The following is a 27,534-nucleotide window of genomic DNA, read 5'->3' on the forward strand; positions in this document are numbered from 1 at the left end:
TTTTTGTGTCGTCCAATCAGTGCGTCTGTATAAGGCTAACACGTCATTAGTCAGTTGGAGCGCATTCCGTGACCACTCAGCTTTATATGGAACTTTATTATATGAGAATTATGCGCTTGAGGTGTGTGAGTTTTTGAAAATTGTTTTACTTATGGAAAGTCATGTTATTTGTAAGTTTTATGGATCTATTTTATCCTTCTACGGAAGGCAGTTTCCTCGAATTTTGTTATAACTAAACTACATAGTTACTTAGAATTATAGGATACTCTGTTAATTTATTTACGCAGTTTGATGTATTCTGATTAAGTAGGTACCTATCTTAGTTTGATGATGAAGCCATTCAGATGAACATACCTACGTACTAAAAATGTTAATTAGAAGTAAGAAATTAGAGATACCTATGTACCTAGGTACTATCACGCATGATGTAGTGAACAGAATCCTTTGATATTGTTTAGCATTAACAGAGCGCCTGTTAGTATTTGAATAGTGAACGACATTGCTAGCGTATTGTTGTGTAAATAATAGCAGGTGCAATATAAATATCTAAATGCGGAAAATAAAAATAGTTATCCAAAGTGCGTCCAGTGTTGTAGGTACTAAGACTCAATAACTTTCTGTTACATTTCTTCATTTATTATGTAGATTATAGCTATATTTTTGTGAATTTTTTTTTGTCCATTCTTGCTTTCTCAAAGCATAAAGTCCTAATTTTTTTTATCTTCTATCACTTCAGGTTTTAATTTATGACTAACAGCTGATTTTGTTAATCGTTTATTTATTTCAGTGAAAGACCGGTCAGTTCTATCTCTTAAATAAACATGAAGGAGTATTGCATTGCAAATACAAACCTTTCTGTATTTAAACCTCTAGGAAAAAGCCTAGGAAGGTACCATTTTAGACCTCTTAGAAAATAAGTAGGAAAGGACTGACGGAGTCGTGACATCCTGTATTATTTATAATACGGTGCCTCTTTTGCAGAATAAGTTGTTACAAGAATAACATATGTAATTAGAATGCAATCTATTGTCAGCATTGGGGATTTAAATATTTCCAAGAATAAATGATAAATTCTTTAATTCTTACAATAAGTAGGTATGTAAATATTATCAGTCAGCTTTGATATCGACGTGATTCGGTAATTCCAATCAACAAATATAATTTTATCGGATTCAGATGGTTTTCAGGTGATTGTCGAAGTGGTTGTAAATAAAATGCGCATAGTCCTTAAACTAAATTAAATTTATATTAAAATATAACGTTTATTAGGTACATCAAAAATATATACATAAGTTTTATCAGCTATCAGTCAAACATTCGCTCAAACAACAAATCAACAAATGTTTGATCCAACAGCCAACATTTGATCAATAATTATCGTTTCAGTAATTCCATTGTAAAAGGAATTGCTGAAACAATGTATAACATCAATTTTCGTGATTATTTTTACCAACCACACTCAGTCTTGCGTCCTCTATGAAGACGGAATATTTTTGGTAAAAACTGAAACAGCACAGAACTTACATCGTTGTCAAAAGTTACATTTTGGTCCCAAGCCTTGTTCGCAACTAGAAATAATATTTACAAACAATACACTATTTCATTTCTAGTTGAAACAATCAAAAAACTAACTTCGTCTAAAAAAAACGGTTACAGTTAAATCTACAACGCGTTATTTTAACGTAATGGATTAGCAACGATTATCACAAACTCTTAAGGCATCTATATCAAGACCCATTCCCTTAAACATTTCTTTCAAATACATCACGAAATCGTTCAGACTAGTAAACTTTTAAAATGCGAAGTCACCTGCCAGCTATACTGGAAGACTCGACAGTTGAATAACGGTTATTTATCACGAGGAGCTAGTAGCTACTGGAACCGTTCTTGGAACAGTTATTGCGTCATCGCTTCTGGTTGCGTTATCGTTGCTTCTGGTCTCGGAGATGGTGGTGACTGTGGTGGTATCTGAGGAGGATTGCGCGAGCGCTGATGTGATCGGCTGCGTGATTGGCTGAGCTTGGAACTGAGGGTAGTGGACTCCTACCACTTCCTCGTAGCTGGGCGGCGCCATGCATTCTGGAATTGAGGAATTGTAACTTTAGTAGCTTGAAAATAAGGTTGAATTTAAAGGCGAGCTTTTCTATGTCATGTGTATATGGTATTTGTCTTGCAAACTGTTGCTACTGAAAATATCAAGCTAAGACTGTTAGGGGAAGGAATAGACCAATCATGACTTGAATAGGCTAATGCAGACCAACTATGTACCTATGTATGGTATAACGTCATCTAATGATCTACTTAGTATAAGGACGTATTAAGATGAGTTTCCTCTACACAATGAGATAAATATAGAAATAATGGCAGTGCTAGTACAAGTATAGAGTATCGCCATTTGCCCAGGTGTGATCAACAGGATGTTAATAATAACAGTGCTTAGATCATGAACTAAGTAGGTATACAAGTATTTGTATCATAAGAACATTTGAATGTACGGCGTAGAAGATTCTAACTCTATATTTGAGTACATTTAGTGCTTTAGTACTTGAGAGGAAAAAAATATCATTAATTCTACATATTTTTACCCTAAAATTTGTGATATTTTGCCTGTATGGATATTATTTAGGCAATTATTTACTGTAGTCCCGAACTATACCTAAACAAAAAGTATGTAGGTATGTATTCCAATCCTAGCAAAAAAAATATCTAGACTACTAAGAAATTTTGGTAGAAAATGTGTTTGGGTTTGTTGACCCAAATAAAAATTATATGTAAGTAATAATACATAATAAAAAAAATGTTGTACATGTTTTCCGAAAGGTGTTGACTTTATCAAGACAAAGGATTACCTACAGGCATGTACATGTATCAGATTGACGGAGTAGATAAACATTGCGATAAAACATTTGCGTGGAAGCCAAAGACTGGAGGAGCCTCATTTTTCATTGGCATGACCAGAAAGCCTTTTAGAGTACGAGTGTGAGGACACTGCAGACTAAACGGTCTGCCGACAGTTGGCCCGATGATTGAACTGTTGGCAGACTAAAAATTTGTAGTGTACGAGTATTCCTTAAGAAGAGTAAGAACTGATCTATATACCTATGATACCCTTATTAAGCTATTAGCTTGATTTGCTTTCTGCCTAAGACCCCCTCTTAGGAATTAAACTCAAAAATAATATAAGAGACTTTGAAGATGTTAATTCAGTACATACCTACTTACATATGTTATACATGGACAAGAATAGCTTAATCGATTCCGTACCTCCTACTTATTATTGTCTGTACTGTTAAGACCCTATCAGTCACATGTAATATCAGTAGCTACTAATTATAGTCCATAATCAGGAGATACACAGACCTTTGGAAGTAAATTATCATCATTCTGGTATCCAAATCTGACCGAAGTTCAGGATCAAGTGAAAGCGGATTTGATACTAAAGAAATGCTTATTTTATTGTCTTATCGGTGCATTTGTTTATATAGGTATAATTACATGATTGCACGGATATTGAAAATTATGGGTGTCAAACTGTGCAGTAGTCGTTGCAGAAATCCAATATCAAAATCCATCAAATTAAGGCAGATTTTAAAACATGTGTATATAGCTTGTTAGGTGATTTCTGTTTAAGCTAGCTGTGTACTAAAATCCAATTAAAAGTCTCGTCACTCCAAAGTCGGCTACTACTACAGACTTCACGATAGTCAAAGCACGACTACGGCTTCGACAATGGCTGACTTCACAAAGGCAAAGTAATTTGACGAAACCTGTATACTAGATCTAGAAGTAGTAAATAAATACGTACCATATTTGGGTGGGGGTGGCAAATTGGAAGGGCTGACGTATATAGTGGGTTCTGGTTGGCCCAGCGAAGGCCGCGCCCGGGACCCCACATACATTCGCCTCTGCTGCGGACTGCGCGTTTTTTGTCCTGGAACAGGTTAAAATAACTGGTTAGAATACTTGTTAAATAGCTGTTATGGAAGGGAAAAAGGATCCTGGGAATAGCCACATTTTTTTGGGAAGAAATACTTGATAGATATTTGCTGTCGGAGGAAGGTGACATACAATGTAGGTAACATGATTTTCTGGACTTTAAACAGTCTTGAGTCGTGAGAATCCCATAAACATTGTCCCATAAACAAAAAATACTAAGTTGCCAATGACTGGCTGCAATCTTCCCAGTCCGTACATCAATATAAAATTATACGTAGTTTTCTTCTTTCAAATGTAATGCAACAGTTTCGCGCTTAGTACGTTTGTCGCAAAACATCGCCTCATAAAGCGATGTAGATAAATGATACGATATCGGCCAAAAGATTACTTTCTGATTAAAGCACATATGATAGGTACCTAAAAATACTGCGGTTGACGTTCAAAAATATTATTTACTTCAATAACTTAGGTATTATGGATGATAACATGTTTTTCGCGAAAGTACTTAAATAATATTTTGTGCTATCTCTCTTCGATTTATAAGTTGGGTGCCCTACAAAATGCACTTCGTATGGTAGGTACCTTGTACAATTTTAAAACCGAAAAACATAGATCTACATGGTACATTTGAATAATGATGTCAATCTGTTAATTATACCCAAACCTTATAATAACTACCTAATAACTTAAGCCATCTGGTATAAAATTGAGTTAATACAACTACCAGTTCAATTCAAAGCAAACACAACAAAACACGTTCAATTGTCATAATATGTCTATAGATATACTCAAATGTAGAAATGTAATAATACATCGCGTAATAAATATCCTCAAATCAACAACACAAGATACTAAATTAGTACTAGCAAAAGATCATCAAACAGATCAATAGAAAAACTTCAATGCAACCAAGACCTCGCATAAAACGCACAAGGCGAATCACAATAAACAATAACAAACACATACCCATAATAAGTACTCTAATGCAAGTAACTATGAAGATTATTATCACGAATACGGTCGTAGTGCTGAGGGCAGACCACACAATATCCGCGAAAGAAGTCTCATAGTCAAACGGGTCTTCACTAACACCGTCAGATAATGTACGCGCTAAACTGAGATTTTGAGATTCCATTTTGAGAGTTATTTGTAACAGTTCCGATAACAGTTCACTTAGTACTTGTGTCTCTACAACACTATCGCCATTTAAATGTAACGAACTTTGTTAACAAAGTTAATCCATTAAATTTTTGAATGCATTTGTACATTTATTAAAAGTTTGATCACTTCTCACAGTTTATCATCACTCGCGACCACCTCAAACATTCGAATGAAAACGACATTAGCATAATCGATTATAATATGATTGGTAAGTTTATCAAAATCGATTTTATCATGGATTAGCACTAAGAGATTTATGGTTATATGCCCCCTATGTATTTCGATATCGGAGGCCCGGGATGTATGTGTTTCCTGAGACGGTCTAGAACTAACTAACGCATGTAATATGACGATATCTTATTGATTACTGATTCGATTTTAATTACTAATGCAGTTTACTCGCCTTGACGCTCTATCTTTGTTTACGTAATAAGTGGAAACGAGGTAACACCTTATGTCCTACTTTGATTTTTACCGGCAAGTTTACAAACAATTATTTTATCCCCAGATCTATTGTAAAATCTAGCTGATTGTAATACTTATCTAGTAGCTAAGTTTTTTGATTATTTGAAAAATGGCGTAGTTATTATTCATGACGTAAATTAAAGAACGTAATCAGAACTTGTTGTTGTGTATTTAGCTAGGTAAACAAGAGTCAATGATACCTAAAATTAATCTGTACCACGCTTAAAATGTACCAAACGCTATCATGAAGCCCGCAATAAAAGTAACGTACCCATAATAACAAAATAACGTAATAAAACTTTATAAACAGCTTAAACAATAAAAGCATAAAATGACCAGAATATATCAAAGATAAAGAATGTTAAAATGACGGAAAAGAAGAAGTTTGTTTTCCTGTACTAGATGTTTATAAGGAAGAAGAAAAACAAGTAAGTGTTGATAAGTACGATAAAATGATGCACTAATTAGATAAGAATACAGGACAACTTTCACTTGTTAAATCCTGTAAACCCCCGACTAACTGTGATACAATGAAAAATACTGATAGTAGAAAACATTCTAATTGATGGTCAAACCAAATGACTGATTTACACTGAACCAGCTAAGAATTCATCAGAAATATTGATACGATATTAGTGGTCAATATACTTTCAAGTCATAAGCCGTCTAAATCTAGATATGGCTAAAGCCAGCTAAACTGTTATTAATCCTTTAAATCTTGACGAAAAAACATTATTTTTAGAGACCTATCTTCGTGTTGCTGTGATATAAAAAAAATGTACAATTGATCTTGAACATGACAATAGACACTTAAGCTCAATAAGTTTCATGACGTACATAAGTATTTAAAATGTATAATACAATAAGCCTTTATTGATAAAGACTGAGTAATCTATTAAAATTGACGTATGATGTAAAGCGATATACGCCTTCTTAGTGATAGGTATTCAAGTGCAATACACAATTATCTAATTTATGTACCTATTGCTAAAGCTTATTTTGAGTACGTTTGACGTTAAAATATTTAAGGGTAAAGAAAAATCGAGGAACATGATAAGCTAAACATAGTAGAAGAAATTGTAGAGACGATGACAAATAATGAGTTTTATCATCGCAATTAACACTTTTAACTATAGGAGTAATAGGAGTAATTATGGACCAGTTTTGAATAAATCAATTAGTAAAACTACAATCTCACAGATTGGTACATTCTTGGATATTTTAACTCTTACAAGATAAAAATGCATGTAACATAAACACAACTTAATAACGTAGTTGATAAAGGTAATAAATCAAAAACCGAATTTACTTAGAGCAATGATCCTCAGACAGAAGAACACGAAAAGCCAGGTGATCAACATCCCGATCAGTATGATCATGTACCAGAAGGCCATTTGGCTCAAACTGGCTGGATCATTCACTTCCTTCTGATCGCTGTTGAACTCCTCAGAAGAGTCATCGTCGAAAACGTGAACATTTGGGTATTGGGGTGCCATTTTTGATCAACAGTTCTCTTTATTGAATCAATTTTTGAAGTGATCAAAAATGTCTTTGGATACAAATTCTTCACTGCTATCGCAATCGATGGAAAACTCGAGAATCTCCTTAATTGCTTGTTTCACAAACAAAGTGAGCTCCCGAACTTTACTTTGCCACTCACAACTAATTTGAATGAACAAATTATTGGAATGATAATGACACTAGACCCTAAATTCTCACTGATTCACAAAAAATATATTTTCACACATTTTAACACGGAACTCATGGATTTTCGTTCGCTGGACATTGTACTAGTGCTGTAACGGTATCGAGTGATTCTATTGATATCGGATTTTATCTCTGATATGTCAGCCCTATCGGTAAGGTTAAGCAACATTTTCAAGAGATACATTTAGATTAGGCTTTGTATCAGTCTGTTGACAGAAGTTTTAAGTCCGAATGATGATAAAATGCCTACAATAGATTTTTTATTCAATAAGATTATATGTAGGCACAAACACAAATTAGATAAATAATCAAATCACTCTATGATCAAAGTCTTATTTATACAACAGGAAAATAATCAAGTCATTAATAAAATAACTTTGAGGATAAAAAATATAAGAACAAGCATAGGTATGTTGTCCACTATCGGTATAGATAAAACTGGAAATACCAACAAAGTACCAACAAAAGACGAAGAAGATAAAAAGCAAGAAAAGCAAGGGGCTGAGGAAGAATCAAATCCTAAAGAGTAAGATAATATCAAAGTCGTTACTTATGTGGGCCATCTTCAAGCACATTATGACGAACCCCATGAGCAGGATTGTGATCAACACTGATACCACCATGACATGGTATATGGACACACTTCTAGCAAAGGAAAACGCGTCATCTTCAGGTGAAGCCACCATCTTCCACAATTTCTTGTTAGATAGGAACGAATCCTCTTGAATGTTATGAGTTTCCTTTGGTGACGTTTCCAATTAACTTTTAACTTTATTGTTAAAAGCTATTATTTCAGTGTGTTAGGAATCAAATGAATTTACACTTGAATATAAATACAATATTCCTTTTCTCTAATTTGTCACTTTCTTTAGGTATAATTGCAATATTGTTATTGAAAACAAGATGAATTATTTTATTGGTCGTTTCACTGGCACTGATGATTTATTTTATGTAAAAGATTATGAAAAACATAATCTTCTTAGCCATTGTTTTATTTAAATCTTTTACTGTATGACACTTGTAACCCATAGATGTACTCAATATACTGATTTCTTTAGAATTTCTGCTCTTGAGACAAAATCATATGATTGATGATCAGCTAAAGATATCTTTACCAATGGCCAATTCTTTATTTTAACAAATTCAAACCTTATTACAATGTATAAAATACCATTTACGCGTGTATCTACTGTTGGTATTGTTTTTCCAGCTTTATCTTTAGATTTATCGGAGATTTAAAAATACGTGTCAGATGTTTTAGATTTATGACTTTTGATAAAAAGAAAATGCTGGTTTTTGGTATTGTAATGATATGATTCAACTTAAATTAAAATCGGACGATTGATTACGTAGATGTACATGATAGTTATAAGAGAACATATTCTAAGAATACATAAAATTGTATTATTATAATAAACCTTCCTATAGTGCATAGGTACCTAGAAATAACTGATAAAGGTAAAGCTGTTGATACTTCATATGTGACGCAATACACTGAAGCTTCCAACCGATATGAATAGAAAAATATCTATATTGGACAAAGCTTTTTATCACTCATGAAAGAACGAACGATAATCAACAGTGGGAAAGATAACATGTCCGTAGATAAAACCAGATTCAGCGAGTGAATGAAAGAGCTATGTTTTGTCGAACAGAAAGTGAAGCATAACATGTCATTGTCAAATTAGTTGAATGAATCTATCTTGAGACATAAATGGAAGCGAGCAAGATAAGCCGAGAAAGAAACGAGAAACATTTCGTTCCAAAGAAAGGACAGATAAGTTCTACATCCATAAATTCAGGAGTAAATACATCAATAACTTACTCAACATCTTGCAAGCCAGCATAAGCATACAGATTGACACCACCAACGTAACTCCGATCAAATACCAATTTTGTTCCATCATTTTAAATTCACTACAAAACAACTGGCACGTACCATTTCCACACTTAACTGAGTAATTATATTTAAACGATAAAAACCTTACAATAAAGCCGATAATCTTATCAACATATCCATGACATTTATATTACTTTAACAACCATTGTTCTAAGATCCATTGACCTGTAATGAGGAAAAAGAAACAGAAAAGAAAATACGTATTAGAATATCAAGGACGAATTGCAATCAGAAGGACGTCGATAACAAAGAAAGTCTAGAGTAACAAGGCAAGAGCAGAAAAAGAAAGATCAGGTAATAATATAGATGAAGTCAATACTCACTTTTCCATCTTAACACAATGATAATAATAATAAGGACGTAGAAGATAACCAACCAAAAGAAGCCCCAGAAATATTCATAGTTGAAGTTATCCATAATCTTACACTTAATTACCACTACTACACAAAACTCACACTGGACATATACTTCTAAATATAGCCAAAATTTGGCGCATCCAGTAATTATATACCAAAGATAAATTGAATGATGAAACTGATACCATTTTAATTCGTAATACATGACTCTGCTTACAGTATAAATATTTCCTGGAAAAGACCAGTGCAGTATGACTGGACATAATAAAAGCATTTATCTATGAGGAAGTTTGAAAGCACCATTGTTGTTCCCAGGGAGCAAGAAGGAAATATCCATGGTAGTGTGGTTTTACCAAATAATATGTATAACAAAACCGACTATGGTATGCCTTTTGAACCTTCTGGCAAATAATGCGATACATACACAGTGTACACTTTTTCAATCAATGGATTTATTTACGACAAAACCCTGCTGCCTGTAAAACAGGAAGATGTAGCAACAACAGATTCAAATTATCTTAAGATTACTATTTCTATTTGAAATCTAATACATGATCCATATGATTGTCAAGCTATTGCTCAACATCATGAAATATGATTGATTGGATTTTATGACTCGATAATGGACAGTTTAGCCCTCAAGAAAGTATACCTTATAACAATTAACTACTAGCAACAATTACAGACAGGACTAGTAAAGCTAGGAAACCTAAGAATATTTTAACTGATAATTTTTGTGAATAAATAAATAAATAAATAAATAATCACGATCATGAAAGTAACTTAAATAATAACTTACGTTTACTTAACAACCAGAACAAGACTGCCATTCCAATAAAAAATAACAACACTAAATAGATACGCATGATGAAACAAGATCACAAAACTATATTTAAAACTCAAACGCGTAGTGAATGAAATAAAAAGTTAACTACAACAAGGAGAACTAGCTCAATAGGGAGCTGGTAACCCAAATGTACGCAAAACTTATGACATGTCTGAAACAGGAAAATATAAAGGCAACAGGGAATACGTGTGTGACAAAAACGTTGAGGAAAATGACCCCTTGAAGAGCATAACTGCAATATATTTTGAGCATGTTAATATTGGAAATTCTAAAGGAGAACAAATTGTGTGAGTAGGTATATAAGAGAACTATCCAATGAGGGCAGAAGGGACAATAGTTTAAATCAAAATCCTGTTATTTTGTAAGCTCAATATCATTAAACTATTTGTTATTTAAAATTACAGCTAGTAATATCTAGCTATTTGTTATTAAAAAGTAATAGTGAGTTTCGTAATCAACTTCAAAACTCATCATTACATTAAAGTTCGAAGAAAGAATCAACACATTAGCGCCATCTATCGACACTCAGGTGTAAATTATTAAAATCTATCAATCAATTATAAAATGATAAGCGTGACGTCATGACAGATCTAACTTTGTTCTTAAAAAATATTTTTTAAGCGTAGTGTTCATTTCAGTGAGCGGAGAGAATCAAACAAAAAGTTTAGGTACCCTAATCAGTGGTTTTAGCTATACCAAGAAAAAACAAAGTATCTCAACTTACCACATTCTTTCAAAATCCCAACCACCATTGCAAACATAATAACTAAAGCAAGAATAATAACGAATCCTGCAGAAGTCACTTCATCCATTGCAACACACAAGACAGTTCTCAAACACGAATGTATCAGGCAGTAATTATGTTTTCAGCAAACAAATATATTATATATTGATAAAATTACCGGATCCATATCGAAAGGTTGTTAATCTAATCTTCTGTGCTCGTATCATTGCACGTGTCCATAGGTACATAGCTTTTTAATGACTGGTCAACCATTTTTTCCTTATATATTTCAAATGCTAGTGTAATACTGCCTATTTATTCGTCACTGTGGACCGAAATAGGTACAGAGGAAGGATAAAAATAATATATATCCGGTTATAACTAGTATAAATGCTTAATATTTTACTACAAGAGTGATATTTGAAAAAAAGCAGCGAACGTTCACCAACGAAAGCGATAGAAGCGCCATCTATTGCTAGAAACTGGGAAGTTATTTTATACAAGCTTTAATATTATTTTTTTGTTAATATTTTGTGTAAAGCAACGAGAATAAATAAATAGGTTAATAAATAGTAAAAAAAAATCCCGTAGTTACATTAATTAAGGTAGAACTTGCAGCAAAATAGTACCGGGCTTCTAATGATATAATTCAATAAAGAAATACTAACCTTTGCTAATACTGTTAAAACTGTAATATTTCCTTCATTGTAGGTACGTAAATAAAGAAATTAAGCGATAAAACTTGTCGATTATATTATCTTATCCGTTTTCATGACGCGAAATTGAGGATGGCCCAGCTTTATAGCCATTAATATAGATATTGATATAATGCCTTCAAGCTTTTTACCTACTTTAAAGAAACTACAGTAGGTACTAACTATTTAACTTTGTGATAGTAGACAGGGTAGGTAATTGAAATTCGGTATAATAATTTCTGTCGATGAAATACCTGTTTAGGTATGGTTTTTGATGAAGCAATTAATTCGATAGTTCCCAATTAGAATTTATGATTACAATTCTAAAAACTCACTATTTGTCAAGTTTGGCTATCGCACGGATAGCAAATTAAGGAAATTGTAATCATTTCGTAAATTATAACTCACCTGACACTTTACAGTACACAACAATTGATAGAATTATTATAAAAGTGCTCCAGAAAACGATCTGTAGGACATAATAGTTTCCGTAATACATCATGAAATTTTAATTATGCAAAAGTAATCGGATACACAGGCGAAAGTCACTGTTATTCTAATTAAAATAAAGTATTATTTCGATAACAATGAAATTAAGATCTTATCAAGTTATTTTATCTTAATATCGAGGAATAAACAATTAGCTTGCAAGTATCCACACTTTGTACTAAAAGTGACCCTTAGTGAGAACAACGCCATCTAGCGATAGCTTCACAGACTTGATAGTACATGAAACTCTGCATGTGACGTCATAACAGTAATGACGATTAAATGGAAGGCTACGAAATTAGGCGTAAAAAATGCAAAGGTATCTACTAAGAATTACAAGTAAGTACTTGTATGAAGGACAAAACAAAAAAAAGGTGAAAGTTAAAAAAAACTTACTTCTTGTCCTATAAACGGCAATCGAAATGAAGAGAACCATAATAAAAACCGCAATACCTATGCGGAAAATATCGAACCAGTTCATTTTTTTATATTATCACTAGCTTGTAAGTATAATAATGTGTGTATTCTGGGACGAACGTACTTGGAACTGAACGATAAATGTTAATTGACTGTGATAGCCAATCGAATCTTATCATTATCCCCATTGTTATTTTATCTGTGGTATATTTCCGATCGATGATAAAATTCGGACGTCGTCGTCGCATCACATACATAATAGAAGTATAGCTAGAGAAAGACGTTATATACAAGAAGATTTTCCCGCAGTGTCATCCTGACCTTAATACTACTAAAATTCTACCAAATCTCCCAATACCTATCTGAATCACGTAAAAGCGCAAAAACCAACAAAGGCACAATAGCATTTATAATTGACAATGTTAAAAGTAAAGCTAAAGTTAAACATCAAGCATTGAACTTACTGCAATTTCCAATTGCCGAAATAAGCGAAAACAATATCAGAAAAATAAACCACGTCGTTAACAAAAATAGTAGAAAATACATTTTTGTACTAAAATTCTACTTTATCGAAACCCACGTCCAATATGATAAAGACTCCGACGGGATTCTAATTAAATCGATAGCAGGCGAAGATAAACCTATAATTACCGATAAGGCCATCGCTAAATCTTATCATGAATTCGGTGCGATTATACATATGATATGCGAAAAGGGTTTTGATGTCGCGGTTTAGTTGACAGATGACGTAGACGATAGAAACATTCAAATTGAGGATGTGTTTATTGAATTTTTAAATAAGGCTTTGCAACAAAACATAAGAACACCTGCAGCAACAAATAAGGATATCAAAAAAACAGAGAACAAATAAGGAGATCAAGAATACTCACTCCATTTCCTGATAGCAGCTATGCCGATCAATATCAAAACAAACACCACCCAAAATGCCAAAACTAACAGTTGGAACACTAACGACTGATTATAAACGTGCATTTTATAATATAAATGCTAAAGCACAGCAAATGCTTCGGTGACAGCCATGCGACTAATCATGACAAGAAAAAAGCTTAATTCGCGAGTCCTGATATCAACGCTGTGGAATCTTATCGGGCATATGTTGGATGATTAGAATATATGATAGTTGGTAATCAAACTAAAGGTGATCGCAAACATGATACATAGAAAAACTTACTCCTTCTTAACGCTGCACACCAAAATATGATAGTGATCATTAACATACAAAATATGAAGCCATACATTCGGTCATACATTTTTGACAAAAACACGCGACTCGATCGGAGAGTGTCACTATATTGACAAAATAGATTTTGTCTTCCTTAATGAAATTTTTAAATCTAATCAATAGTCAATTAACGATTAGTAAAATTGTATCTTGGTATTTCCTCTTTCTGACCAATAGATAGTAATACCTACTGAGTTATATCAACCAATAGCGTTCGTTGTTGTGGTTTCAGTTGACCAATCAGAATAGCTGATAACTGCGATTGGATAATTGTCTGTATCTTTCAAACCACTATAAAATGAACTCTGTGACGTATTATTGTCACGGGTACATAATATTTTGATCCATTGACTTGGTTCCGCATAAGATTGCGTCATATTATGTAAAATTTCGCACAAAAATATTATTTAACATTTTTCAGGGTCATTTTGTAAACTAAAAAGTGCGTAATTATTGCATGTTATAATTAGGAACCACTTTCTAGTACAACTGATAATAACGGTGGAAAGGTTAAAGACAGGATCTATGATGCACAATTCCCAAGTACTCTCAACAGCAAAAGAGACTAAACATTGAATTTAGTACTTACCCCAGGACCGGATAACACCAGAAGCTATTATAAAAAGTATAAACGCTATCCAAATCAAAAATATAGTCAAAGACATATCCATTGTAAATCACTTTATTTCAAAATATACACCGACACTAGCACAGAACGAGTTGATCCTTTGAAAACGATCCAATAATTACACTGTGTTAGCTAAAAGTGTTGATAAAACTGTACCTATCGCGTGTTTATCAACAAATTAACGGAGATATCAGCTCTTAAGCTATGACTAGACTATTTATAAGCCGATGACCAACGTAGATTGGAACGTGGATGGGGGTATTATCGCTTTGGCCACTGATTTGAATAAAACAAAAGAGATATCACTCAATTACTTCGCTTCTGATACATACATAAAGTCCAGATTGAAGGCAGCAGACTAGCTCCAGATATAGCAGAAAATATACAATGAAACAAGATACACGACACACCATATGCCTGACCATTCACAGTACTGTAAATAACGCTGAACAAATCATAAATAATATCAAAAGATTTGTATGAGCAATGATAAGTAAAAATTGTGTAATATTTATAAACCACTTGAAGAGTTTCGTAATGCAACGATGATTCGCATTTACCCTAACAATAAGTCATGAAGTACTAGTTACATCGAAGCTTATAGTTGTATGTACTTACTCAAAACTTGGAGAGCGTTAATCAATACAATAGCGATCATGATCCCTATCCATATTAAAAACATTATCAATGGAGGATGCATTTTGAAACACAGAATATTAAATTATACACTTTCACAGATGCTAAACAACTGAATCCATTCAGTAATTACACAACACAAGCTGAAGTCTTGATTACGTTGTCGCTTATCGGCAAATTGATAATAATAATTAACTCTTAAGCTGTGACGGACCACACGTCGAACACAGACTTACAAACAATAACCAACATAGATGGGAACAAAAATGAGAAAATTATCCATCTTGTCACAGATTTAAAACCATTTGCCCAGTTTTGGTCGAATATTAATACCTCGTACATTGTAAATGCTGCGAATCAAACTGATAGCCGAAATGATGATATTGCAGAGTTCAAAAATGATGAAACAGAACAAGATATTATTTCAATCAATGTATGAACATTTGATATCTAACAAGGTATTCAAATAAATGTAAAACTTACTGCGGGTTCTGATGTAACCAATAGTAATAACTATTACGATGAACACCATCCAGGCAATAAACATGATTGTTCGATAATGCATGATTTAGAATATTATTAGAAGTTCCGTCACAAAACCACCGGATCCTTTCGAAACGTTCTAATAATTATAATGTTGAAGCTATAAGTCACGATAACACAGTATCTATGGCTTTATCTATAATATTTATTGATATGAGCTCTTTAGCTATGGAAATTTGCGATTGGACTGATCAGCGTGAATTGGAACGTGAATGACAACACTCACACACACACATCACCAGAACAAAACAACAGTTGTTTTGTTTTTCCAAATCTGTTTAGGGTAAACAAACCAACAACCGAGCATAGATCAGTTATTGAATAAGTAAGAGATGTAGCTAAAAAAGTATAAAAACTCACTCCATTTTCGATAGGAAGAAGCAGTCAGAAGAATGAGTATGAATGTCAACCAAAACAATATAAAAAACATGACTAGAGTACAAACAAATTAATTGTTTTTGTATAAAAACGAACTCTGTACTCAGTATCACAGTAGAGTAAGCACTGAAAGCCGGTACATTGGGCTGGAGCAAGATAAAATACGATATGAGGAAATCTTATCTACACATTAATTTAGCGCGCAATCCTTTTCAGTAATAAGGGCCGGCCTATTATTACAGATGCTACTATTTTCATCTATGTTCATATTACGGAATATATTAGAATTTTCTTTTATTATTACTTTTTAAATTTCATTCACAGAAATATAAGCAGCTCCTTAATTGTCTTGAATAGGACTTTATGATTTGCGGTTTTTCACAAGTGCTTTAGCACTCAAAGATAGGTAAATAATAATTTATCAGTAATTTGCATCATATTTATAAAGCGACTTATCTGAAAATATCTTAACCACATTTAAACTTAATAGTAGTTATCCAGAATAGTCATCATTTTCCCTTAGACCTTTTTTATTTTGCTTAGACCTTTTTTATTCACAGCTTGTTTTTCTATGGTTCCAGAATAGTAGGGTCAAATTATGCCTGAGTGTGAAGTCTGATGTATAATACAAGCTGTTGATTTGCATCAATGTCAAATTCAAAGACCTAATTAAGCTAACGATTCTCCACCCAACAATAAAATGGATAGGTATTTTTTTTCGGAAACCCGTCTGTGTAACCCAGCCTTATTAAACACGGCGCTACTAGCTTTGCACAATAGCGCTACGCTCTCTCACAATCGCGCAACAATCATTCATAAATTCATTCATATAATTGGGTTGATTCTAAAATACTATAATTCAAATACAAGAACAAAAAAAGCAGCACATATTATCAGCTATTTCCCATATACCGTACTTTCAATTGATTATTTACGTATTTTATGTCAATCTCCTGTGACCAGGATGCAAATCAACAGCTTGTATAAATCAAACTAATACAGCATCAAAAAACTTACTCATACGATGACCATATGCAGAGCCTGCAACCAGGACGAACACAAATAATATTAAAATAAAGAACGCGAAATTCGACATCTTAACTTGTTAAGAGAAACTTAATAAAAACGATCATGCACTGAGTTCAAGAAGATACTGACAATCGACTTAATTGTTTCAAATTTTACTTGTAACGACGACGACTATCTTATCGATAAATGAATCATATAGACATCCGGTAAGATGTCTTTATGGAGAAAAACTATAGAAGGTTGGCTGTAAGAGAACCCAATTCTGGGTTAAGCTCGCCATTGTACATAAACTGTCTTTATTATTTTTATTATGTATTGTTAAGTGTTCAATAAAGAATAAGAATAATATAGGTACGTAATCTTCCCCATAATCGACTATGGTGATATTTGCTATTCGTGATTAATCTTTAATCTTCGCAAGTACTTCGTGATTCGTGTTTAATCTTTGCAAGTACGAACATGTGTCAGCTCAGATGGCTGCGTCGTGAGGTGAGGGTATTGACTACTCTTTTCTCTATTCTTCACACTCCTACTTAACCTTCTTATTTAACTTCTCATTTCAAATATCTTGGCTCACATCATGACAAAAATCTACGCTCTTTCAAAAATCGCCTTCTACAATGTCCTACACATCGGTCTGATATCATACAATCTTCCTTCTTTGTAAAATCTATTCTTCTCTGGAATGAGTTACCTCTGGAGATCAGGATGGTAAATTGCCGTCACACCTTCAAACTCAAAGTTCGTGACCACTATCTTGGGAAATTGGCAGAAACATAAACAGTCAGTTTCAAATTAATTTTCTTGATATGTTATTAGTACTATATGTAGTGTTCATATTTATATAGGTATATATGTACATATATATAATTATTAGATAATTTATTTATTTGTGTATTGTAATATATGTAGGTATATGTTTCATACTAGTTTTCGGATTTATTTGCACCTACCAACGCTTTCTCTCCGCTACCCAAAGGTAGACTGGTAGAACGCCTATGGCGTTATGTCCGCCATTGTATTGTATATGCAAGAAGTATTAAATAAATAAATAATTAAACTGTTTTCCTGAAAAATAGGGAACAAATCAATCGTAAGATAGATACAGGAGCCTATAACAGATTTAAAAACTGGCAAATGCTTTAACTATTATTTTGAAAATATTAAGGGTATAGAGGAAAATAGTAAATAGTAATAGTAAATAGTAGTAGTAAGTAATAGTAATAAGTACTCTAAATAATAATAAGTAAGCCCTACTGAAAAAGGGCCTTAAGCTGTATCACAGCTGCTTAACATTAGTATCTTAAAATACCTTAACGAGCAAATAAATATTTTGAGTTTGAGTTTATAACACGTTCGTCATTTATACTGATTCATAAACGTCATTGGATTAAAAAGACATCATTTTACTGCATCTATTAAAATACAGTTGCACCTAATGCATTTCCCATAAGTAAATTAAAAAGCTAAATTACCGACTATGCGCAATATCTGTGGTCACTCATAAAATCTTTGAATTACAATTGTTTTTGGAACTGTATTTTCTATATTCATATAACTTTTTCAAAAAAACTTACTTACGATGACCATAAGCAGAGGCTGCAACCAGGACGAACACAAATACTAATATGATCAACGCGATATACAACATCTTTACTAATTGAGAGAAACTAAATAAAAACGTCAATGCACTGAGTTCAAGAAGATACTGACAATCAAATAATAATTGTTTCAAATCTTACTTATAACGACTATCTTATCTATAAATTAATCATATCCGGTAAGATGTTTTTTATGGAGGAAAACCATAGGTAATAATATAGGTAATTAGACTACTTTCCTGAAAAATAGGAAACAAATCAATCATAAGATACATATATATAGGCACAGGAGCCTATAACAGATTTCTAAACTGGCTAATAATGCCTTAACTATTATTTTGAAAATATTAAGGGTAAGAAGGAAAATTGTATAAGTTATAACCAATATATATAGTGATAGTATATTACAAGACCTCAAATTTGCAACGCTTGAAAAAGGCTGTTAAGCTGTAGGTACATAACATTTTTATCATCATCTGTAAATATTTTGAGTTTGATTTTATAACGCGTTCGTCGTTTATAATAATTCATGCACATAAGTATTAAGAAATTATTTTACTGCATCTTTTAAACTACAGTTTCAATCAATGCATTTCCCATATTAGCGAACTTGGCAGTCTTTCACATTTTTGTTTCGGGTGGGATTTCATTTATTTTTGTAAGGTTGTTTATTTTATTTTTTTCTTATGATTAAGTTAGTTAAGGAAATGTCTCATTTATACTATCTTTCAGATTTTTGAATATGCACTATGCTTCTTACAAAGAAATGAACTAGATTACCTAAATGGACTAGATTTACCAACTGACTGACATGACATGTTATCATATATTATGTTCGTGGATCAAAGTTACACATTCGTTATTTTCGACTCACACTTGGCCGTTTTCAGATCGGTACGACCATTCGAAGATATATTATATAAATATAGATAAATTTAGTTCGTTTTAGTTCCTTAGGGGTATTTTACACCGGGTATAAATTTACACCTTCATTATTTTGAAACCGACTCACTCTTGGCCATTTTCAGATTTTTTCCTTTACCTTGACATAAAGACCTACCTCCATGCCAAATTTCAAGTCAATACGACCACTGGAAGTGTTCTAGGTTTTTGATGAGTGAGTCAGTGAATCAGTCAGTGAGTGTATAGTAAAAATAGCGATTTTCTGACGTCAATATCTCAAGACCTACAATTGGTATATTAATGAAATTTTGTATTTTAGATAAGTGAGGGGTCTCAACAGATACTAGAAATTTGATATGCGTAAATAAAATAGATTTTGAGTTATAGGGGGGTCGAATTTGGCCCGAAATGGTTCGTGTAATATAACCCACGGCCGGTGTGTCGCTTTTTTTGCTCGAACTTGGCGGACACACTGCCGTGTGTCTAGATTAAAAATCAACTAAATTACCGACTATGCACAATATCTAGTAGTTTATTATTATTGCATGCATTGCATTTCCCATAAGTATATAGTATTGCTGGGGAGTTTGTTCCACCACTTCTTCCCAGCAAAAACACATAGGAAGTGGTGAAGGGCGGGCGTTTTGGGGGCTGTCTTTTGTTTTGACGTTCGAAAAGTGCTGATTTTCAGCCTACTTTGAATAAATGACTTTTGATTTTGATTCTATGGCCACTCATAAAATCTTTGAATTATAATTGTTTTGGCACTATTTTTTTTATATTCATCTAAGTCACTAGAAGTATAAAGTTGCGAAATTTTGCGCCAACTCCAACGACTCCGAATGACTTTAGTTGTGCAAACACAACAGAGATGGCGTTGATTTCAACTTCAAACAACGCCATCTAGCGCCGAGATAATAATTCTTTTGGCAGCTATACTAGTTGGCTTCCAAAACATCAAGCAATATAGGATAAGTTATATCATGTAATTGGTCTCCAGAAAGTTTATGCAACAAGTCCGAGATTTAATTAAAAAGTTTACAGCGAAACCTGTAAAGTACGAGGAAAATTAAATTCATAATTGTTTATTGTGAAAGTAAGTAATTCTTTTGTTAGCATCAAAAACAACATGGAAAAAAACCGGCCAAGCACGAGTCGGACTCGCTCACGAATTGTTCCGTACCATTATTTAAAATGAGCAAAAAAAAAATTACGATTGTTCTATAGGAACCCCCCCAAATATTTATTTTAGTTTTCAGTATTTGTTGTTATAGCGGCAGCAGAAATACATCATCTGTGTTTCAACTCTCTAACTATCACGGTTCATGACATACAGCCTGTTGACAGACGGACGGACGGACAATATTGTCCCGTTTTACCCTTTGGGTAAGGAACCCTAAAAAGTAGAAGTAAACTCCGTCAAATGACAGGGAAGGTAAAAGGGTGCGCGTTTTGGGGACTGTCTTTTGATGTGACGATCTAAAATACTAATTTATGAGCCTTATTTGAATAAACATTTTTGAGGTTGCAAAAGAAAATATTGAGCGCAAGTTTATTGTAACTACCTCCTGCATAGACTATCTTATCATTAATAAACTCCAAAGAATGGAACTCCTCAACGGTTCACAGCACTATCACCAGATATAAAACAAAAGCCTGCCAAATTATTGTCCTATGAAAATATATATTTTGACTTACCACAGTGTCTCACTAAAATCGCGTAGATCACCCAAAGCAACACTATGTTAACTATCATAAAGATTAAAGTCGTACTTAAATGTATTGACATTTTAATAAAGGTTTTGTACTACAAAATTGCAGAATATAATAGCAATATTTCGCTCAATGGATGCCGGACGCGATGTGGACGAAATATATTTTTGATAAAACTTTATCAGGTGATAACGGATTAATTACCATTTTGTGTTATCCTTTATTGTTTTATGTTGGTTACGTTTTCGTTACATTTCTTTGGTTTCAGAAACTGAATTAGTCGTAAGTTTGGTGCCCGTGTCGGACTAAAAGTTGATGAGTTTTAATGAGTAGGTAATTTCTCACTAACTTACGTAGAGGTTAAACAGAAAGAAGAAGTTGTTTAATTATGTGAACAATCTACTTTTAACTTTTAATCGCACACGTACAAAGATGTGCAGTTCTCGTGCAGTTATTATTAATTTCAATATAGTCTACAAATTATCTTAAAAAAATTATCCAAGATAAAATAAAACAGCACCATGTATAATGTCATAAACATCTGACAGCTGTTTTTAGCATCAGCCTGTGTGTCGGCCGGAAAAGGCAAGATAGTGTTATCAATTTATCACAGCAGGTATAGCCGTATTAACATACCGAATTGAACCAAACTTGTTACATCATAATGTGAAACAGATTTATCCATATATCTAACTAAGTAATATTAACTTTGCTGGATAAACCAACTGCATAAAAAACACGTTTTACCAAAAACTAAACTGTAGAAAGGTCTTTGATTTTACGACAAATTTTGATATGAAATACGAATAGAAATGAAAGATGAATTACTACCTACTTATGCAGATTCAATCAGGAAACTGCAATTTCACATTTTCTTTTCATTTTGTTTATGCTATTTTACATTTTCTCTATTAACAAATTCACTATTCAGCTACATAATTGCGACAAACTGATCGTACTATAAGCTCATTGTTGAGATGAACGGACCACACAGATCATGTGTGTCATTTGTATGTCATTGAAATACTCACGTTATCAGTCAATGACTGATCTCGTGGTGACTATTGTCAGATCATCTTATTGATGGATTTGATATTGCTACTTATTTGTTCTTAGAATGTATTTTTTTGCTTATTATTTCTTTCTTCCTTGTTTACAACGATTTCCTTGGGAAAATTATAGCAACAATCTAATTGATTACTATACCTAGCTAAGATAACAATAATTTTTAATTGAAATACATTTTAGGGGCAGTTAACTGTAAGAAAATGAATCATCGTGATTTCACAGAAGCGAAAGATAATGTACCTAAGTTAGACGCATAAGTAATTTGTATTCCTCTCTAACTACAAATTAAGAGATAGGTAAGGTAAATGTAGAATTATATTTTGAGAATACATTTAGGTACCTTAAACTTTGGTTTGTAAGAAAGGAAGGTGGATGTTATAATTACAATTGATACGTAAGAAGTAAAGCGAAAAACCGCTAGCATTGATCATACAGAAGACAGGAAAAAGTTTATTTTTTAATTAACTTCGGTATACTTAATACCCAACATATTTTTATATACTCAAATATCTTTATAACAATATCAATGAATCTCATGGTTTTTAGCTTCAATGAAACGACTCATCAATGGAACCCATCGAAATTCAATTTGGTGTAGAACTATTTCTATTCCCTTTGGTTACCTATGTAACCAAAGGGAACAGCTAATAGAGGTTAAAGTTGTAGGTGACTACATAAAGGTGATTCAAGTATACATTAATCAGCAATCGATAATGATCGCTCTCAATAAAAATACAAAATAATGATGACATTTTAAACAATGCACTAATTATTTTATAACTGATTATTTGACCATTGTGATCACTTTCATCACTGAAAAGTTATTTTAATCCTTTGATACAAAACGATAATTTGTAAATACATGACACCACTATGACTTTACTCAATCATAATTATGGTAGCTATCAACGTAACTTAAAAGAAAATCAACACATTTCTGTATGAAAGATCGAACAAGATAACAGTATAAAACTACTCACGGTTCTTAACACAATTCCCGAAGCAGAACCACAGCCAAAACAAATAAATAAACATAAACACCAGCACGCCAACCATAATGCTCGGTAGTACATCCATCATGTTTACTCTGTGTACCAATCCACACTGCTCGATATATTCGCTCCCTATCTTATCTCACACATCACGAAATACATACTTTACAATATGGGCGAAAATAAAATTCACTGTATTGATAATGTCTTAAAAAATATTGTAAATAAGTAGTAGCATTTTCCTATGAACGGTCGTACAGAACGAAGGGCGGGTACACACTGGCTTGGCTAGGACGATGCGGTTTTCCAATGTGTCACTGTGTCGGGAAATACATTGGCTACGGGATAGTGGTACGTCTTTTCCTATCCTTTTGAGGTAATGCACTTAAAAGTTCATGAATGAATAGTGACGTAAGTGTCGAAAAAACAGTAGTTTGGGATTATCGCATAAAACAAAATTAAATGAATACTCACGCATCCAAAATATGCACGACACCAAATACATTGCCGATACAAATATAATCAATATGGCAACAGCGGGCAATGTCAGAATTATAATAATAGCTCCCGCACCTTCCATCTTAATAACTTCTATTTATTTATTAACACTAAACAAATCAATTATTTTGTTCTGTACACGCCAATTGTGATACCGATTGGACACCGATTCCATAATGATTATAATAGTCATTGAATTTGTAATTTTAATACTTATCAGTGTAGCGATATCTTTAAGTACAGACTGTACTAATTTCCGATATTTATAATATTTAACATACCGTTCTTTTTTCTAGACCTCTACAATAATGGTGCCAGATATACATATTTTATCAGCATGATGTTTAATCTGAATACTTGATAACCGAACGCACTATCTGTCAATATCATTCTGACTAGTTATGATGACCTTTTTACCCGTAATGACCGATTTTCTTAATCCTCGGTTTATTTATCCAAACTAATATTATAAATGCGAAAGTAACTCTGTCTGTCTGTCTTTCTGTCTGTCTGTCTTTTCTTCACGCCTAAACTACTGAACCGATTTGTGTGAAATTTGGTACAGACTTAGTTTGAAACTTGAGAAAGGACATAGGATAGTTTTTATTACAAAAAAAAAATAAAAATAAAATTATTCCGGACATATAGCGTCATCTATTGGTCAAATCAAAAGCAAAAGCCAGTATTACATAAGTGCTAAAAGTGTTACATTCCTACATATCAATTTGTTACCTAACTAAAAATCGTATCTGGTACACATAACTTCCAATAAACAATTTATAAAATAGTTTCATTTATTTATAAAAAATCTATTAAAGATAAATTAAACATACATTCCCAATAAATCCCTATTCTTTCAATCATCTCAAGTCTGCATCGACAATCGACACATCTTGTATCTCGACACAATGTCTCCATTGGAAAACGACACTCCTAGAATTTGACTCCTCGCGATAAGCACTGTTGTCTACGTTATTTTTATGTCAGAAATATAAAACTTATCACCATCACGTTCAAGTTATCGTGCTAACTAACTAGTTTGTTTAACACCATTAGTTATAATGTATGTATGTATAATATATGTACCGATATACATATAATGATCATTGTCATCCGGTTAGTTTAATAGTAAACCGAGACGTTTTAGGATTAACAATGGCCGACCGACCTCACTGCTGATATTAAAAACACATTAACTGTTAGTATCATCACGTATTTATACAGATCTTTATCAATCTATCAATTTTAGTTATTTGAAATTGAACGGAAAATACATGTTGTTTGCGAAAAAAAACATTCTCAGATCTTCTCATCGAGTGAGCTGCAGGTTTAATCACCTAGCAAGCTTTGGTGTCAGAGTTTCGTCTTTCATATGATTTGCTTTTAAAAGGTTTACCTACCTACCTGTATGTTCCATAACTATGGTGAATTTACCTATTAAATAAAAAGATGATGCTAACAAATCCAAGCAGATACTTCCTCTGGCACAGAAGTTAGTTCAGAATAAAACTGTTGCATTGTAGCTAATAAAGGAGGCAGGAAAGAAATTATCCAATTGACCCCTTGCGTCAACCTACCCACCAACGTACATGCGTATATTAGCCAGAATAGTTTGACCTCCCATCGCGGCGCTAGTAGTGTGAATGTGATGTCAAATGATGCGTGAATTTTGTAGTTCGTTAACTCGCCGTGGTTCTAGTTAAATTGGATCTTTCATTCTTGTGTGTGTATGGCTTCGTATATTTATTATGTCACGAACAATGAATGAGTTGATTCAAATGTAATTTGATAGTGTTATTGACAGTTTTAAGGCGCGAGTATTTTTTTTCTGAAATTGCTAAAAACGTTGAAATGGGATAGAACGTACCACTTTTATTTTGATGAATATTTAAGGAAACTAGATATCCTTTTCACCTTATACCTATTTCAGCTACGTTAGCTTGGCTGTGAAATCCTAAACACTGTTCAGTTTACGTATAAAGTAACAATCGCAGCTTGTTATGAGGCACTTGTAGTAAATAAACTACGTAAGTAAATGTCGGGATTTTCTGTAGCTGACACTTACGTTGGAGCATGACGCAATGATAAGGGAACTCACCTAGAGTACCTAAGTACCTATAGGTATATCGACAATAAGTAGGTACTTACTGATGTCATGCCTTACTAATTAATGATACGAAAAACGTTTATTTCTTAGTGGCTGTCTGTCCCGGCTTTGCACGGGGTAGTTTAGTTTCTTTACGGAGTTAATTTTGCAATTTTATGTCAACAAGTCCCAATTAAGAAATCGAAAAATGGTTATTCTTCTAAGTACGAGTATACTAACATAATTAAGAGAAATCTTTTTTTTGTTTGTACCCCCAAAGCACCTAAACTACTCCGGGTACGGGAAGTTACTATAAGACGCAAAGGAAACATTGTACTACCGAAACAACATAATTTTATATAAATAATATTTTAAACATCTTATGTACTCACTGCAATATAAGACCAAACTTCTCAAACAAACGACACTGAGCATCAAACACGCAAACACACTCGGAATTATAATCACTAACACTGTGAAATCCATCGTTTTGTCTTTTCTTATTACGAATAACATTACATTCACCCTTAATCGTCAACTTTTTAATAACTTCAACTATAGAGACCAATATACAGTATATTTTATCCAATTTTCAAATAACTTCTAACTCAAACTTGGTAGGTAACAATCACGGTTAGATGCAATATAAGTTATCGGTAAAAGGGGCAAATATTAAACCTCTATGTGCGATAATGTTAATCTTATCTCCGTTTATCTGGGATAGGGAGGTTTGAAGTGGGAGCGTGACGTCATTGGACAGATACCAGGCAAGGACAGGAGTTATACACGTTTCACAATGGAGCTAAGTTCAAATGGCTTTGGGAGGTGACTATTATCCAGGTGCAATAAAAATTGAGGTAAAGTTGATAATAATGGGCAAAGAAGATGGTCCTATTTTGTAAACAAAAAAGTCCTTGGTCTTTGAAAACAAATACAGGAGTATTACCTACCTAAATGTGACGCCGCCTTAAATTGTGTTACTTATAAGTTTATTTCTACGATTTTAGCGAGTAGACATGTAAGTATGGTAAAGTAGTTGCAATTACTTCCTAAATAAGGCCCAAAGAAGGTTGCTCAAAAGAATTGTTTAGTTTCATCAGCCTAATAACAATCAAAAGCCAATATTTTTGTTTTGTAAACAATCGGTTTAATCAGTCGTATTTTATCGATGGCAGCGCCATCTCTGTAACATTAACTGAACTTGTTACTGGCACGCTTATCAAAAAGTCTAGATTATCGCAAACGTTTGAATTGTCGCTACTCGCCACTATGTGGCAGCACTATAGCACAACAAAATACAAAAACAATACTATCTAATGTAAAAATGAAGCAAAGATATTACTTACAAATAATTGTTTTTGATTATGACAAATTATAAACTCATACACTAATCCCAAATAAAGAAAATACAACCAAATGATTAGTAAAAATAGCTCTAGTACCTACGTACCTATGTAGACATTTAAAAAAAAATTGCGCATTCTATGATTCTAACTTACACATTGTAGCCCAACGATCG

General features: G+C 33.0%; 1 protein-coding gene across 20 annotated transcripts in view; it reads right to left on the reverse strand.

Moving 5' to 3' along the window:
- Positions 1–1,223: 1,223 nt before the first annotated feature.
- Positions 1,224–27,534, reverse strand: part of LOC135118625 (uncharacterized) — a 57,836-nt gene continuing 31,525 nt past the window's right edge. For 4 of the 20 annotated variants that reach the window (XM_064041127.1, XM_064041134.1, XM_064041124.1 and 1 more), the window contains exons 2-3: positions 3,806–3,931; positions 1,224–2,079 (exon numbers count right to left, since the gene is read on the reverse strand). In XM_064041127.1, coding sequence (XP_063897197.1) covers positions 1,856–2,079; positions 3,806–3,931 — 350 coding nt within the window. In that variant the 3' untranslated portion in view covers positions 1,224–1,855. Of the gene's footprint in view, positions 2,080–3,805; positions 3,932–4,902; positions 5,291–6,871; positions 7,074–7,819; positions 7,971–9,094; positions 9,247–9,492; positions 9,602–11,096; positions 11,238–12,199; positions 12,345–12,676; positions 12,832–13,161; positions 13,309–13,587; positions 13,740–14,529; positions 14,684–15,186; positions 15,338–15,687; positions 15,844–21,356; positions 21,430–23,419; positions 23,576–26,407; positions 26,517–27,534 lie in introns of those variants that run through there. The other 16 variants (XM_064041126.1, XM_064041130.1, XM_064041133.1 and 13 more) reach the window with 16 other exon arrangements.

The sequence above is a fragment of the Helicoverpa armigera genome, chromosome 24, assembly GCF_030705265.1.
Source record: "Helicoverpa armigera isolate CAAS_96S chromosome 24, ASM3070526v1, whole genome shotgun sequence".
Taxonomy (NCBI): Eukaryota; Metazoa; Arthropoda; class Insecta; order Lepidoptera; family Noctuidae; genus Helicoverpa; species Helicoverpa armigera.